Raw genomic sequence first — 17,004 nt, 5'->3', positions numbered from 1 at the left:
GCCTGCTAAACCAGCTATGACAGAAAATGTTTGATTCACTTACTCTATTAGCCATTTCTGGCTGACAAATGTATCCAAGGTTGGTTTAGCAAGTATCTTACAATTCCTGTGTACATAACACATATTTTTCTCTTGAGCTAGTGTAAGTCAGCTCCAGTACACAGATTCCCACAGGAGAAATGAAAAACTTCACCATTTCCTTATGCATTCAAATAAATGAAATATATATGGTCAATGATGCAAAACTTGGTTAGCAAAGATACTCTAGTAAATAAATATGAATTCTTTCTGGGAAATATACATTTGAGCTCAAGGAGAGGGTCCATTGGAATAGGTTTTGAGAAGCAAGAGTCTTTCTTTCTTTCTTTCTTTCTTTCTTTCTTTCTTTCTTTCTTTCTTTCTTTCTTTCTTTCTTTTTCTTTTTTTTTTTTTCTAGATAGGGTCTCATTCTAGCCCAGGCTGACATGGAATTGACTATGTAGTCTTAGGGTGGCCTCCAACTCACAGATATCCTCCTACCTCTGCCGCCCAAGTGCTGGAATTAAAGATGTGTGCCACCCTGCTTGGCTCTGCAAGTGTAATTTTTATCAGCATATCTTTAGATGACTGACAGGCTAGACTGTACTTGTCCCAATTGCCAACATGTAGGATGACCTGTGATAGTAGGAGAAACCGGTTCAAATTGCTTTACCCTGAGATTTTACCTGATAGAGAACCTTAGGCTCAAAATCATCTTAAATTATACCTGTATCTGATTTAACCAGAATGATATCTCTAATCAGATGCTTTCAATTACTGGTGTACTCATATTTCAAACCACACACTTTCTAAGAAGAATGATGATATACATTGGAACAAACACTGTTTAAGGAATGGTAGAAATTATTAGATTGCATAAAGGTACGCTTTCATTAATTTGAAAAAGAAATAAGCATGTAAGAGTTTGAAGGTGAAGGTTTCATGAATCTCAAGAAGGAAACAGACTATTTCACACTCCGTATTGAGGGGAAACTATAAAATCTTGGATTTCTCTAACACTAGAGAAAAACAGTTAATCAGGGATGTGATTATGGTAGTTGAAAATATAAGGCCTGCAAGAACTACAAAATGACCAGTTCTTTTGTTTTAAAATGTCTCTTAATCTATGAACAGGATGGTCAGTCAATGAAAGAAACTTACAGTTTTAAGTCTAGAATAAATAATAAAAAGGAAATTTATCTTATACTGTTTCATTGGCTCCAATGGAGCATTATACTTTAAAAGGTCAGTGGGTTAAAAGCAAGTGTTTAAAAATTTTACCTTTATTGTGTCTAACATTATAAAAGTAATATATAGTTTTAATAAAAATTATCAAAGTACAAAGAAAGGAAAGACACAGTAACTGCTTACATTTTATGTACTTTTATTTTCTGTCTTTATGTAGACATTTGTAATTTTTATTTTATTTATTAATATAATTGTGATCATGGTATAATTTGAACTATTTCCCCTTAATATATTACATAGTATAACAGATTGAGATAACAAATGATCACATAAAGTTATGAATGGTATTAGTCCTTGCAAAGAAGCAACAGAAAAGGTTACATTATGCATTGAGTGTTTACTGTGTGATAGTTGCTATGTTAAATGTTAAGTCACTGTATCATCAATGTCAGTCAGGAATAATTTTATGTCTTATTATTTTGGCTATAAGATATAATTCATTCTGTAAATATTTGTTTCATATCAGCCAAGTTCTAGGCATCCTGTTAGGTACTGGGAAATATAACTCTCAATAAGACTAAGACCATCCTGATCTTGTAGAGATCATACTAGACTCATTTTTAGAAAAGGGACACAATACTTACATTAACAATTAAATGAAAGGAGATAAATAATATTGTGTGATGAGTTTGACTCTAACAAGCCTATACTAAGGGATACTACTAGGATGAGATTAATGATGATACTAAAGTCAATGCTAATAACAAACACTTGTGTAGCAGTTATTATGTCCAAGGCACTTTTTTACAGATTCACATACAAACTATTTAATCTTCATGATAATTCTTTAATACAATGCTTTTGTACTTCAATGAATTCAAAATCTGACAGGTCATAAGATCCTAGGACTGCAGGCATGTACCCCCTACCAAGTCAACTTTTACTCTTTCTTAAGTATTAAATTTATTGTTTTTAAAGTTCTGTACAAGTGTATATTGTATTATGAGCATATTCCCCCTCATACCCTCTTACCCATCAGCCAACTGTACTCTCTCTGTCTCTTTGGTTTATGCATGTGTGCATAGAGTATGTGTGGTATGTGATGTGATATATGTGTAGTATGCAATGTATGTACATATATGTGCTGATTTGCATGCCCTGTGCATATGTATGCATAAGCCAGAGGAAAATTTCGGCTGTCTTCCTCTTTTCACTCATCTACCTGGTTCCTTAAGACAGAGTATCTTACTTAACCTGGAGCTGTCATTGTCACCAACATTTTGGTTGTCAAAGCCCAGTGATTCTCCAGTCTCCACCTCCTCCTGCCACAGGATTCATACTACAAATGTGCATGGCCCTGTCTACCTGTTTACTTGGGTGCTGAAAAATCAAAGTCAGGAAATCTCAAGCTCTCTCAGACTTTCAAGATTACTTGTGTGATACAAACATTTTTAACCATTGAGCCATTTCCTCAGCACCCAATTTATACTCTTAATCAGTATTTATACTATTGATAAGAACCTTTGAGAAAAAAAAAAATCAGTCTCTGTATATTATTTTGGTATCTTAGCACATGCTGGAGAAACTTATGAAGGGAAGAAAAAGATTCAAAAAAATTGGCAATACCAGAAAAGTTCATTATCCAATCATTATCATTGGCATACGTTCTTCAGGGGAATGACTATGAGGAATGACCTTGAAGGCCAGAAATCTGGTCCCAGATCTCCTATAAGCAACTTTGTGACTGGCCATATCATTTAATACTTCTACACCTATTGTGTCATTTGTAAAACAAGAGGAAGACTGAAGTAGTTCAGTATTTCTCAATCCTTTTTAACTGCACCTTTCAGAAAGAAAACATTTTGCATTGTGAGCTAGTACACACACACACACACACACACACACACACACACACTCACATACACACACTCTCCCAATGAATACGAAAAGTATCAAAATAACACTTAACTTTGTATGATATGTTCTGATAATTTCCTGTCTGTTCCATTCCATACATTAAAATTTGATCCTGCAAGTAATTAAATTGAATACAGGAAAGCTAATGGTATCTGAATATAATGGACTTATTTCTCTGATTAAGAGTTTCCACAGAATAAGAGATGACTAAGAGAGGGGGTAAGACTGGAGCTGTGAACTTCAAGAAAGATAGCAAGCTGAACCTGTTGCTTTATAAACACTCATTTAATTTTTTTTTTAAATTTTTATTTATTTATTTATTAGAGAGAGACAGACAGAAAGAGGCAGAGAGAAAGAGAGAGAGAATGGGCACGCCAGGGCTTCCAGCCACTGCAAACGAACTCCAGACGCATGCGCCCCCTTGTGCATCTGGCTAACGTGGGACCTGGGGAACCGAGCCTCGAACCGGGGTCCTTAGGCTTTACAGGCCAAGCGCTTAACCGCTAAGCCATCTCTCCAGCCCTCATTTTAAAATTTTAATTGGGATATACTCTCACTACATTTAGCAGAAAATTCTCATCATTATATCATTTGGCAAATACTACTTTGGGGCAAAGATTCACTGTGTTTCACATTGTGTTTAATGAGAAATGAAATGGCATGCCTGAATATGCTTTCACAGTCTCCAAAGTATGAAGAGCCAGGGACTCTTCATCCTCTTAGGGTCCCAAGGCCTCTTGATAGTCCTAGGAATTCCAGCAGAAGAAAAACCTTTCTCTTCTCTATTAACTCCCCTTTCACCAGTCTTCTATATGCCAGAACTGTTGTTATAAGGGAGAACTATTGAAAATTTAAAGGACATTAATATTCTGAGAATTCCAGCTTAGAAAATGCCCCACTTGTGTAGTTCTAGAACTTGCAAAATGTGAAGATGTCACAAGTTCTCCTTACTATTCAAAGATTTTTTTAAACCTTTGCCCAAGTTCCTAGTTATTCTCAGTAAGAAAATTAAAATTTACAATAAACCTCATAGAAAGGAGAAAATGGCCATAACAAGTCTTTAAATTCTTGGAAATAACAAAGGGCAAAACTTAGATTCTTAGGCTAATCAATATGCAGTACAGTATATTTTTTTGATTGCTGATATATAAAAAGACCTACATGGTGCCTAGTAACGATATACACATGCAATTACATACATAATTTTATAATGACTTGTAAAGTATGATATATGAAAAGTTTGAGAAATTACTATCAGAATATCCCCTTCTTCGTTTAAGTTGTATCAGTCAATACTCAAACTAGAAACAAACACAAAACAGTGTCTATCATTGTATATAGGTCATATTTTACAATGTTTTTTGTCTCTTTTCATTTCCTGTCATTTCTATGATAAAAGAAATAACTTCTTTTTAAAATATTTTATTTATTTATTTAACATTTTTTTAACAAAGAGAAACAATAGTGAGTGCCTGCTTGTGTCTGCTGATAAGAACCAGACTGCTGGTAATGTAGTTTCCAGAGGGGATTTGTTTGTATGTAAAAAGGGTGGAGAATAGGAGAGAAAGAGACAGGAAACATGTTGGTAGGGAGGCTTATGGCTAGTGTGGTGATTTGAATGTGAATGTATGTCCCCAATAAGCTTAGGTGTTTTATTAAGCTTGTAACTTGGGTCTGGACGAAGTGTCACTGGGGCAGATCCTGAAATTCCAGCCCAAAAGTGTGCAGAGAGGTGTGACCTCTGAGCATCTTGCTTGCTGCTGCTTCTATGCTTGCTGTTTTTTGGCGTTTGCTGGTTGTTGTTGGTTTTCTTCTCTATGCTTTGATTTATGAAAGGGAACCAACTTCTTCCATAATTGATGGAACTTCTCCAGGATATGTAAACCTGAAATAAATCCCGTTCTTTCCATAAACTGTGTTTGTTTGGATGTTTATTCCAGCATTTTAGAACTGTCTATGACAGCTAGTTAGTAGCTAAAGCTTATTTTTCATCTCTTTGTAGTTTCTAGTTTCTCAGCCTCAAAATAACTGGATTCTATTCTATTCTTTGTAAACTAGAAGCAAATTACTAAACTATTTACTAAGAAATTCTACATTTTTTAAACTATATTTTTACTTTATTTACAATCAGAGAAAGATAGAGAGAATTGAGACAGAGAGAATGGGCATTCCAGCACCTCTAGCCACTGCAAATGAACTCCACATGCATGAGCCACTTTGTGCATTTGGATTTACATGGATCTGGGGAACTGAATACAGGTCATAGGCTTTGCAGGCAAGCACCTTAACTACTGAGCAATCTCTATAGCCCCTCTTCTACATTCTTAATAAGCAGTTAAGAATTGTCTTGGTAAAAATAAGAATCTTGTGGAGACAAAGATTATGCTCTCCAGTGTCAAGCTCTCACTGGTCTTTCGTTAAAAGAGGGGTTATATACATCGCATTCTCCCTAAATTAATAATGCTTATTCCATTTAAACTATGCTGACTTCACTCTCCATTGGTGAATCTGTTACTTTTTTTCAGAAGGTAGTTGGACCAGAGGGGCTAAACTACCCCTCACACTTCACCCAAGCCACAGCTGAATCCACAAAGGGATTGGGGAAATGAGCAAGAGTGCTGCTTCCATGGTAAACCTGATAATCAGTGCTAGGGTGTAGGAGACAGATCCTAAGGATACCCAACACCTACCAAAGCAGAGATCCAGAGGCTCCTAAGAGCTCATCACTGAAGTAGACCTAAAATTCACCCACCATGGCTCAGGGAATTTTGAGGAAAAGAGGGCAGAAAGATTGTAAGAGCCACAGGTTGAGACATGAAGCCCAGAGGCATTCCCTTCCTCCAAAAATAACTGACTGCTGTTTCCACAATGCATAACTCACAACACCATAGGGAATACTTGCAACACCACTGAGGAACATCCCCAATGGAATGGGGGCAGGGATGAGGGTAACAACACATGATGAATCTATACAAAATATGTTGTTAATAATAATAATGATAATAATAAAAGAACTGTCTTGGTAAGTTTACTATAGCAACAGAAGAGAATGCTGACTAGCTATTAAAGTATTATTTGGTAGAACAATACCCAAACAAACAATCAATAAACTGATAAGGGCATAATTTAGTTATAAAACTGTATCTTTTTAAAATTCCTGATTTATGTAAAAGAAAAAAAAGAGGCTGGGATGTAGCTTAGTGGAAGTGTGCCTTAGGGTCTATCTTTCTCCAGCCTGGTTAAAAGAGAGAGAGGGGGGGGGAATAAAAGGCAAAAACAAAATTTGGAGACAGAGAGATAGAAAATATATCAACAATATTTCTGAGAATGTTCTGAGTAATGGGATTATGGATAATTTTCATTTTCCTTTTTGCTCTCTCTACTTGCCCTGGATGAGAATTATTACATTTATAATTTTAAAAAGGACAACAGGTTTAAATCCCCTTTCCTATTTCTTCAGCATTCCTTTAAATAAAATGATATTTTTATATGCAGAGGCAAAGCTTTCCATGCATAGTTTGAGTATTAATAGTGTATTAATATTCTAAAATAACATAGCAATATTCTGTACGTTGCTATTCCATAAACATATCCAAGAGGCTGGTGGCTTCTAGAGCTGGCCTCATTCAGGCAGGAAGATCAATCTCTTTATGAATGTTCATGTCCACGGGCTTGACCTTTTTGGAAGTGGGCTCTGATATGATACGTTTTGAAAGGCGTGACAATGTTCTACTTGGCCCGTCAAAGCTTGGAGCTTGTGGCTGATATTTTACCACCAGAGAGCCATCCCTTAGGCTTATGGATTTTTACCCTATTAAAATGCAAATAACCCAGGAGAAGTACACATTAAACTTTACCTGTCACCTGGGTTAAATGAGTGCAACATATCATTTTCTGGGAATAGGCTTTAATGAGAAAGACAAGGAAATTCAATGAGGGTGAGGAGACAGAAAGAAGAAAGCATGAATGAATATACATGGTATTGAAAAAAATTAATATTAATAATAGTAATATTTTAAGTTATGGTTTGAGTCACTTGGGAGCATGTCAGAACAGCTATTGCCAAGGCAAGTGTAACAGACCAAAGGTTGGAAAATATAGAAGACACATTCAGTCACCTTTATAATTTTGCTAGTTCTATTCCTAAAAGCCACAATTCAATGTATGGGGACATACTTCTTTAAGTTCTGACTTTATTCTTGGTAACTTCTAATGATATGTGGTATTGTTAAAATTAATAGACTACACCTAGACAATCAGATTAGAACCAGTCAAAAATATGATGACTTCTTTCTTAATAACTTCTAGATGTATAATGAAAAGAATTTTTGCTCTAAAAGATAATGACCAATTGGAGATACATGTGAAACCCCCAGTGCATATTTCTGACTCTGTATCTGTTTATTAACCAATGGAGAATAGACAGGAAGAGGTAGAAAGCAGCAATCAAATAATTTAGCGGACATAAAATTGAAGGAATGTCCTGTAGAAATACTTCCTTTGTATAAAATATATGTCAAGTTCAAGCTATACTGTAGTGAGCTTTCTTAGCCACTAGTTGTGTAAATGTGGATGCTTCAATTTCCTCGTCAGTAAAATAGATATAAGGCACTCATTAAAATGTGTATAATGATGCCACCTTATGGATTTGGTATGGGAACTAAATCAGTTAATACTTATAACACAGTAACTGTATTGAAATGATTGTTAGACTCACCTATGTGCTTATATGTGACCAAGAGGTAATATATCAAATGCTAACAAGCTTTAATTCTATAAAGTAAAATTATGGCTTTTAAATCACCCCAAATTCAACATATATACTTTTACAACTGAAGAAAGAATAATAAGCATTAAAAAAGCTAATTAGATAAAAATAGATACTTGCCAATTCAATATGCATTATTATGCTACTAGCATATTCCTGAATGCAAACTTCCAGTTAACTGATGCTATATCTGTTAATATTAATTATAATGTAATATTTATTAATAATAAATAATATGATTAACTGTAAAAATATAATAAATAAATTATGAAAACTGACAAACAAAAAGAATGAGTAGAAGTCAATGATAAAAGAGGAAGAAAAAGAATTAGGGAAACAGAACACCATAGGCCAAGACTGTAGCTTGGAAACAGGAAATGTTTAGTGAATTATAGAAATGATTATAGCTAAATGAGGTAGTACATGCTCATGATCCTAGCACTTGAGAAGCTGAGGCAGAGGGAGAGTGAATTCCAAGCCAATATGAGGTATATAGTGAGAAGACCCTATCTTGCAAAAAGCTGAGAATGTAGCTCATTGATAGATCACTTGTCTAGCATGAAGAAGGCCCTAAGTTCCCTTTCGAGAACTGCCCAAAGAGAACTGTAAACTCACACTGACATATGCTGAAAGAGCATAGCATAATTATCATTATACCATGATCTACTACATGTTGTGAACTGATAAAGGCAAACAAATGTTCAAAGTATTAATGAAGTTAGTACTGGAGAATACATTGTAGGAAACAATGACACAGTAACTGAAGAATGAAGAATATGATCTAACTGGGCTTTCTCTTCTTTACTGTCTAAATTCATTAAGCAATTATATTTCAGGATGATGTATACCTCCACTGTATGTGGTAGAGATGACTATATTCACTTATTTCTTAGTCAACAAGATGCAATGAAGAGGTTAAGCAATGGCTTCTGGAAATGACTTACTTGAAAGGAAGTGCTGGGATGCTGGGCCGAAGTCCCTGTGGGCTTCATGCAGCTGCCGGACACGGTCCTCCACAGCCACCTGGGAGGAAGAGGAGAGAAATGATGTTTTCTCATCATTTATAACTAGGAGCAATTAAAACATTGTTTCCTTTCTGAACTCTGATGTTAATAATATTCTAACTGTAGATGGTCTCCAAGATTCATTTTTTTTTTTAAATCAAATCAAGGTCAAATATTTTAAATATGCTTTCTTTACAGTGTTAAAATGATACTTTAAAAATATTTTTATTGGGCTGGAGGGATGGCTTAGCTGTTTAGGCATTTGCCTGCAAAGCCAAAGGAACCAGGTTTGATTCCCATGTTAGCCAGATGCACAAGGGGGCACACACATCTGGAGTTCATTTGCAGTGGCTGGAGCCCTTGGAGTGCCCATTCTCTCTCTCTCTCCTCTCCCTTTTTCTCTGTCAAATAAATAAATAAAAATATTGTATCTGGATTTACGTGAATGCTGGGGAATTGAACCTGGGTTGTTAGGCTCTGCAGACAAGTGCCTTAACCACTGTGCCATCTCTCCAGCCCCCAAATGATACTTTTAGTACTCTCATTGGCAACGACAAATAAAGTGCACACTCTATTTCATAAAATGTTTAGGAAGTTGCTAAGTGGCTAGAGGATCTCATAAACGACATATTATTTTTGGCTATTTTCTGTAGAATTAATATTGACTAGTTATTAAAAGATTATTCAGCTACAATTAAAGTCTTTTGCATGTGCATGTGTATATGGTGTTTGTGCATGTGTGTATATGTTTTCTTATGCATGTGGGCACATGAGTGTGCGTGCATGTGCATATGGAGGCCAGAGGTTGATTTTGAGTGTCTTCCTCAATTGTCTTCCACTTTATTTACTGAGATAGAGTATCTCACTTGAATATAGACCTCTGAGATTTGACTAATCTATGTGTCTAACTTGTTCCTGGGATCTCCCTCTCTACCTCTTTAAGCACTCGCAGTACAGCTGGGTTTCTATGTCTACCAGGCATTTACATAGATGTTGGTAATCTGAACTCTGATCTTTGTTCTTGTGTGGTTAGTGCATTATCTACTAAGCTATTTCCCCAGTCCAACTTATAAGTAATTCTTAGTAATAAATAACCAAAAATTGATTATTAATTATTATCCAGGCATGGTGGCACATGCCTGTAATTTCAGCACTTGAGGCTGAGGCAAAAGTATTATGAGTTCAAGGCAAGCTTGAGCTATACAGTGAGACCCCCAACTCAATGAAAGAAAAGAAAGAAAAGGAAAACATGAAATACAGAAAAAAAAAATAAAAGTATGGGGATAAGGCTCTAAATTTGGGTACTATAGCATAGGTGGTAAGGAGAAATAAAGCTTTAGAGTTCAGTTTTCAGTGGATGTAGAAATTACTGAGAAGTATGCTTTAGGCAGCATGGAGAAAATATCATTATTCCTTTTCCTATTAGGATTTTCTGTAATGTATATTTACACATTGTCCTATGTAAGCTTACTGAATTGTATTCTTGGTGGGGGAAAAGAGAAGAACTTTAGCGGGGATGAGATGGTATACTTTGTCATCTGGCATTTCATCAACCCAGTATTAGTGGTGGCCCCAGGCATCCTAGCTCCAACAACTCTGTTGGTTGTCAACAGTTCACGCCAAACTAGGAGATGTTCAGAGCTCTCCCACAGACACCAGAATTTAGGCTCCTGTGCTATGGAGAATTACCAAGAAGCAAAACAGGTTTTGATCTCATCAGAAAGTGGCTCAGAATAAAACAAAATTGTGGCTTAGGTGCTGAACTAATGCCAACTCTGATTTTAACATCAGTGAAGCACCTCATACAGATCTATAGTAATCTTGTTTCACTCTGTCCCTAGCCTCGTCTTTCTTTGCTTGGGAAGAATATTGGGATCACTAAGCATGGTTCCAAAACATAAGATTTGTACCAAACTACCTGCTGTTCTGCAATATTACACAAACCACTTAGGGGATTATTTTTTTTTTCCTGCTTCTCTCTAGAAAGCTCTAACCCTGCTTGTCTCCTACTTCACTCAGCCTGGTGCTGGTAGTAAAGGTATGGCTGGAAGGATAGCTACTAGAAAAGGGATAAATGGCATACTGTGCATGAATTCATTTAAAATATGATGAATTTCACCCCAAATTGAACTTTTTTGAGGTAGGGTCTTGCTCTAGTCCAGGATAACCTGGAATTCACTATAAGTCTCAGACTGGCCTTGAGCTCACAGCAGTCCACCTACCTCTACCTCCCAAGTGCAGGGACTAAAGGTGTGTGCCACCACACCCCACAAAAGTGAAATTTTAACTGACAAGACCAATTTGCCTCAGTCATACAGGACAAAGGAGAATATGGCTAAAATTGGAGGGAAGAGTGAACTTTGGAAGGTCACCTAACAAGAAAGAGTTAAAAGAGGCTAATTAAAATCATTAAAAGAGACATGAGAGACGCAATTTTCTCAGAAGAGGGCATACACCTGTTTCTTTTTTTATTTTATTTTATTTTCAAAAGAAGCAACACAAGTATATCATCTTTCTAGACGCATACATCCTGTTTCCAGTATTTGATCATAGATCACAACAGCTTATAACTGGTAGAAACCTTATCTATTGATCCATGAGGTGTCTATTCTTTAGAATTATTCCAGATGGGTAGAAAAGGACCATCTGGTATGTGAGTACTCAATCTAGTTTGCAGCAAGTCTGCCTTAAGTGCATGCCAGGAGAAAAAAGGTCATTTTCATATGTCCTAAGAAGACAGGGACATGTACTTCTTTCCTATGATGTCCCTGGTGAATAGCACAGTATCTGACATAGAGCAGATGCTCAGTTCATAATAGTTGACTGAATTACTGTGCAGTTTAATTCATGAATCTTTACCATAAGCACATTAAAAAGTAATTTCTGTTTCAAAATTCCTGACACAAGATTTTGGAACATTCCCTTTCTTTTCACTTTGCTTCTTTTTCTTCCTTCTGTTCTTCTTTCCAATTTTTATGACCAAAGTCATCATTGCCTACAATGCTAGATTAAGAAAAAAAACTAAGACAATAATATATAAAAGATCAAAAGCCCAGATATCTCATATATTTCTATTCTAATTTAAAGCTAGTCATATTTGAAGGCTATGAGATTTATATTATTCTGTTTTTAATTTTTTAAAAAATATTTTGTTTATTTTTATTTATTTGAGAGTGACAGAACAAGGGAGAGAGAGAGAGAGAGAGAGAGAGAGAGAGAGAGAGAGAATGTGCGTGCCAGCGCCTCCAACCACTGCAAACGAACTCCAGACATGTGCGCCTCCTTGTGCATCTGGCTAACATGGGTCCTGGAGAATGGAGCCTCGAACCGGGGTCCTTAGTCTTCACAGGTAAGCGCTTAACCACTAAGCAATCTCTCCAGCCTGATTTATATTATTCTTATTTGCTTCCTCATTTCAGATGGTTGTGTAGACAATGCACTGCTTATAGACCTTTATCTCCCTCTCTCTTAGCTCCCATAAGAAATGTTTCCTTATTTTTTTCTTTTTGTGGGGCTGAGCATTGAACTCTGTGCTTTGCAAATGCTAGCCATGTACTTTTCTCTAGAGGTATACCTGAAATTCTTAAAAAGTCTCTCTTTGCATTTGTGTGTTTGTGGAGGAGTTGCGTGTATGTATACATGCTCATATGTGTGTATGTGTGTGGGTGTGGGTGACTGTGGAAACCAGAGGACAACCTCAAATGTTGTTTAAAAAATCTTAGATAAGCTGTACACCTGTTTTTGAGACAGGGTTTCTCATTTGCCCAAGGTTCACCGATTATGCAAGACTGGCTGGTGAGCCTCCTGTTTTTTGCTTCCACGGTGCTGGTATTACAAGTACATGCCACCATGTCTACCTTTTCAAAGGTATTATGTGTGTGTGTGTGTGTGTGTGTGTGTATATATATATATATGTGTGTGTGTGTGTGTGTGTATATATATATATATATATATATATATATATATATATATAGAGAGAGAGAGAGAGAGAGAGAGAGAGAGAGAGAGAGAGAGAGAAAGAGAGAGAGAGAGAGAATGAGAATGTCAGAGCCTCTAGCCACTGCAAACAAACTCTAGATGCATGAGCCACCTTGTGCATCTGGCTTTACATGGGTTCTGGAATCAAACTTGGGTCCTTAGGCTTTGTAGGCAAGCGCCTTTACCAGTAAGCAATGTCTTCAGCTTCGTGTCTACCTTTTTGGCTTGGGTTCTGGGGATCAAATTTGGGTTCTCATGATTGCAGGACAAACCCTTTGCCAATCAAGATGCCTGCCCAGCTCCAACACATTTCTTCATTCCTTCATCCATCCATCCATTCAATGGATAATTTCTGGGATGTAAGTTCTTTGTCTATGATACAGAACTATTGTCTATCTTGTTCATAGCTTAGAAAACAGCCTGGTACATAGGAGTTGCTCAGTAAAATTTTATAAAGGAGCAAACGCAAAATTTAAGTTCCTATATAATCTGTCAGGGACTGTGCTAACTCTGAACATGGCAGATTTGAAAGTATAATTTTAGGCATAATAAATGAGCATCAAATCATGCAACTAAATTAGTGCTAATCCATTCTTAATTCCCAGCTGTGACTATTTCGCAATGTGGACTCAGTCCACTTCTGTGTGAAGTTTGAAGGCTACTTCAAACTTCATCAAAATTGCTTTAAATCAGTTGAGAGATTAAAAACAAAAAAGAAAACAGAGAACAACTGTTGTGGTTCTTAGAAATTATTTAAAATATCTGAATGTAAATATTGATTATTGAACTTTGTTTTATATGCTCAAAGTCTTTTTTTTTCCCCTTTGGACATATTTATTAGCTGACTTCATTTATTTATTTTTATTCAGTAAACTTTTAGGAGAAGTACAATCAACACTTGATGAGGAAATACATTCCCAGACAATGTAGATTGCTGCTAATGTCCAAGTGTTTTTATTTATATTACATATAGAAATTGTGATAACTAGGGAGAAGATTTAACTATGCAAATATTTCAGATTTCTGGCTCTCCATTTGTTCGGACTCTTGACAAATATCCTTGGTCAGGCAAGTACTAGACATTATGTCTACACTAATGTGACCATTAAAAACAAAAGTGAAAAAACAAATAAACAAACAAACAAAAAACAAAAACAAGGGATGGAGAGATGGCTCAACAGTAAGGTACTTGTCTGCAAAGCCTAATGACCTAGGGTTGATTCCTCAATATCGAGGTAAAGTCAGATGCACAAAGTGATGCATCCATCTGGTGTTCACTTGCTGTGGCTACTGTTCCTGGCCTGCCCATTCTTTCTCTGTCTTGCTCTGCTGGCAAATAAATAAATAAAATATTTTAAATATAAAAAAAGCCAACAACGAGTAAGACAACTAAAGCAAATGAACATACTAAAATTCCAAACTCTTCTTGTGTTGTGTGGCTAGTGAAGAGCCTCCTCCCCTCATATACATGGGGATTCTCCATAGTCTACTGGTGACTTTTGTCCTATAGCTCTGTAGCTGGTGCAGATTCATGTGCATCCTGTATCTGTATTTGGGGAGGGCCTTCATAATTTATTACTACTTCCACATCTTTACATGGAAAACTCATGGATGTATTTCTAAGCATTGTTCTTAGAAACACACCTGAGACTTGTTACAACTTCAGTTAAAATTCTCTTAATTAATTGCAATCCTTTTTTTTTTTTTTAGTTAAAATCCATTATCCTTTTGATCTCTATTTGTTGTAATTGAGTTGTAATTGAGAAAACCACAGACTCATATAATGTTTGGAATAAAGGTTTAAGATAGATACAGTTCTGTGGCCAGATAGCTTCATTTACTTATTTATTTTTCTGTACTAGGAATTGAAACCAGGCCTTTACACATTCTAGGCAAATGCTCTACCACTGAGTCACACCCCCAGGTCTAAAGTTGGGATTGTTGAATGCAAGATTGTTTGGATTTTCATCTTCTTGAATTTATTTATATGTTTTCTTAGCCCTAAAACAGGAGTTAAAGAGAGCTTTTCAGGTTTGACTTAGAGATAGATCTTAGGAAAGAGCTCATTTTAACACAATGCCCACTATGTGTACGAGTATAATAATTAGCTGGTTTTTAATATTTATTTGTGAGAGCACCAGGGACTCCATCCATTGTAAATGAACCCCAGACACATGTATTACCTTGTATATCTGGTTTATATGGGTCCTGGGGAATTGAACCTGGGTCTTCAGGCTTCACAGTCAAGTACCTTAACCACTATACCATCTCTCCATCCCCAGCTGATTTTTTGTTGTTGTTGTTGTTTTGAGGTAGGGTCTCACTCTAGCGCAGGCTGATCTGGAATTCACTATGGTGTCTCAGGCTGGCCTCGAACTCATGGCAATCCACCTACCTCTGCCTCCCGAGTGCTGGGATTAAAGGTGTACGCCACCACGCCCGGCCCCAGCTGATTTTTTAATGGGAGAGAGAGAGAGTGAGAGAGTGAACAAGACAGAGAAAGAGGGAGAGAATGGGCATGACAGGGCCTCCTGTCACTGCAAATGAACTCTAGACACATGCACCAATTTGTGTGCCTGGCTTTATGTGGTGACTGGGGAATTGAACCTAGGTTTTAACAGGTGAGTCTTCAGCCCTATCAGTTGATTTTTGGCATAGATTTTAATTAATGTGTGTCATCTGAGACCACCATTATGCCAAAAGTTTTGGGGGTAGATTTTTACTATCATGCTTAGGCTGGTCTAGAACTCCTGGGCTCCAGCAATCCTATTTCCTTATCTGAGATTCTTACAGATGGATCACCTGCAAACATAATCTACCCTTTTAGTGTTTCTTTCTTATAAACTTTTTGCTCATTTCATTTAATATTTATGCTCGACTCCTTTTGTATTTTCTTTCTTTTTTGTAGTGCTATAAGAATTGGGCCACATTTTTCCAATGACTGACATCCCCAGGCCCCATTTCTTTCCTAATTCCCTCACAGCTATATCTTCTATGCAACCCACCTGGAATGGCACATGGACTTAGTGAACAGATAGTGCTCCCAAATGAAGTGGCTGTGTATCCCTGATAGATTGATGAGGTGTAATGAGAAGTGAAGCCCAAGACCAGAACAGGCCACTCTCCAGGAACATTATTCCTTCCCTTTTGAAGCACTCTTTCATCTACTAGATAGTAAGAACAGACACAGCCAGACCTTTGTCCATTGTTGCAGCTTTAAGCTTCCAACTTAGCGATCTCTAAGCTGTATTTTGGAAATCCGTTTGTTGTTTTTCATGCTCATGAAACTACCTACTTCTATGATAGTGTAGTCAGGTTATATCAGCATTAAGTTGACTTCATAGACCCAAGTATCTTAAGGGCATCATTAATTTTAATTTAGAAAAGCAGAAATTAAGCTGCTATCGTGCTTCCTTTTTCAAAATTTTGAGTGTTAGCTACCGCTACAGACTGCTAGGAAAACTGTGATGGGGAAGGAAGAAATCATAGGAACTGTTTCTTCTACCTTTCTTTCTTGATTGCATTTTCTCTTAACGTGACAAAAGTGGAATCACTCTGCTTAGGTGATGTAACATGAGGCAGATTTTATCTTAAAAAATAGGTTCCCTCTTAAAAGCTTTCCTAATGTATCTCATGATTTGCAACAGGAACTAAAAGTCAAGTGGCTCTCACCTTGCTACACCATTACATTAAATCATTTACATTTCAGCTATTTATTTGGCAGTTTTATTTATTCCACATTTGGAAGATATCATTCTCACAGATATTTTCGGAGGCCATTGGAGCATTTCTTTCTAGGGGCATTTTGGGCCATAATAGCATAATGTTCACATGGTAATTATATAATTATGCCCCTTGATATTAGAACATAGGAGTGCTAAGGGACAGAAGTAGCAATTTGAAATAATTATCAATGAAATAAAACAGAACTGGTATCATTCAAAATAAAAAAATCAGTGTATAGATAAGTTAGCAAATTCATACTAAAAATGACAGAAGCATGTTAAAATCCTAAAGATAGATGAAGAAAAAGATAACCAAAAGTTCAATGTCTTTATCTGACCCCTTGTATTTGGAGTAATGATGTGGTTTGTTCTACTATCATTTTAATGCAATCTGGAAGGGAGAATT

At 36.4% G+C, this 17,004-nt stretch overlaps 1 protein-coding gene across 1 annotated transcript in view; it reads right to left on the bottom strand.

Moving 5' to 3' along the window:
- Dmd (dystrophin) overlaps positions 1 to 17,004 on the bottom strand; it is a 2,157,654-nt gene that overhangs the window by 262,550 nt on the left and 1,878,100 nt on the right. The window contains exon 62 of the mRNA XM_045140973.1: positions 8,836 to 8,914. Coding sequence (XP_044996908.1) covers positions 8,836 to 8,914 — 79 coding nt within the window. The remainder of the gene's footprint in view (positions 1 to 8,835; positions 8,915 to 17,004) is intronic.

This window comes from Jaculus jaculus, chromosome X (assembly GCF_020740685.1).
Source record: "Jaculus jaculus isolate mJacJac1 chromosome X, mJacJac1.mat.Y.cur, whole genome shotgun sequence".
Classification (NCBI taxonomy): Eukaryota; Metazoa; Chordata; class Mammalia; order Rodentia; family Dipodidae; genus Jaculus; species Jaculus jaculus.
The sequence above is the reverse complement of the archived record's forward strand: the minus strand, read 5'-3'. Positions and strand labels throughout refer to the sequence as shown.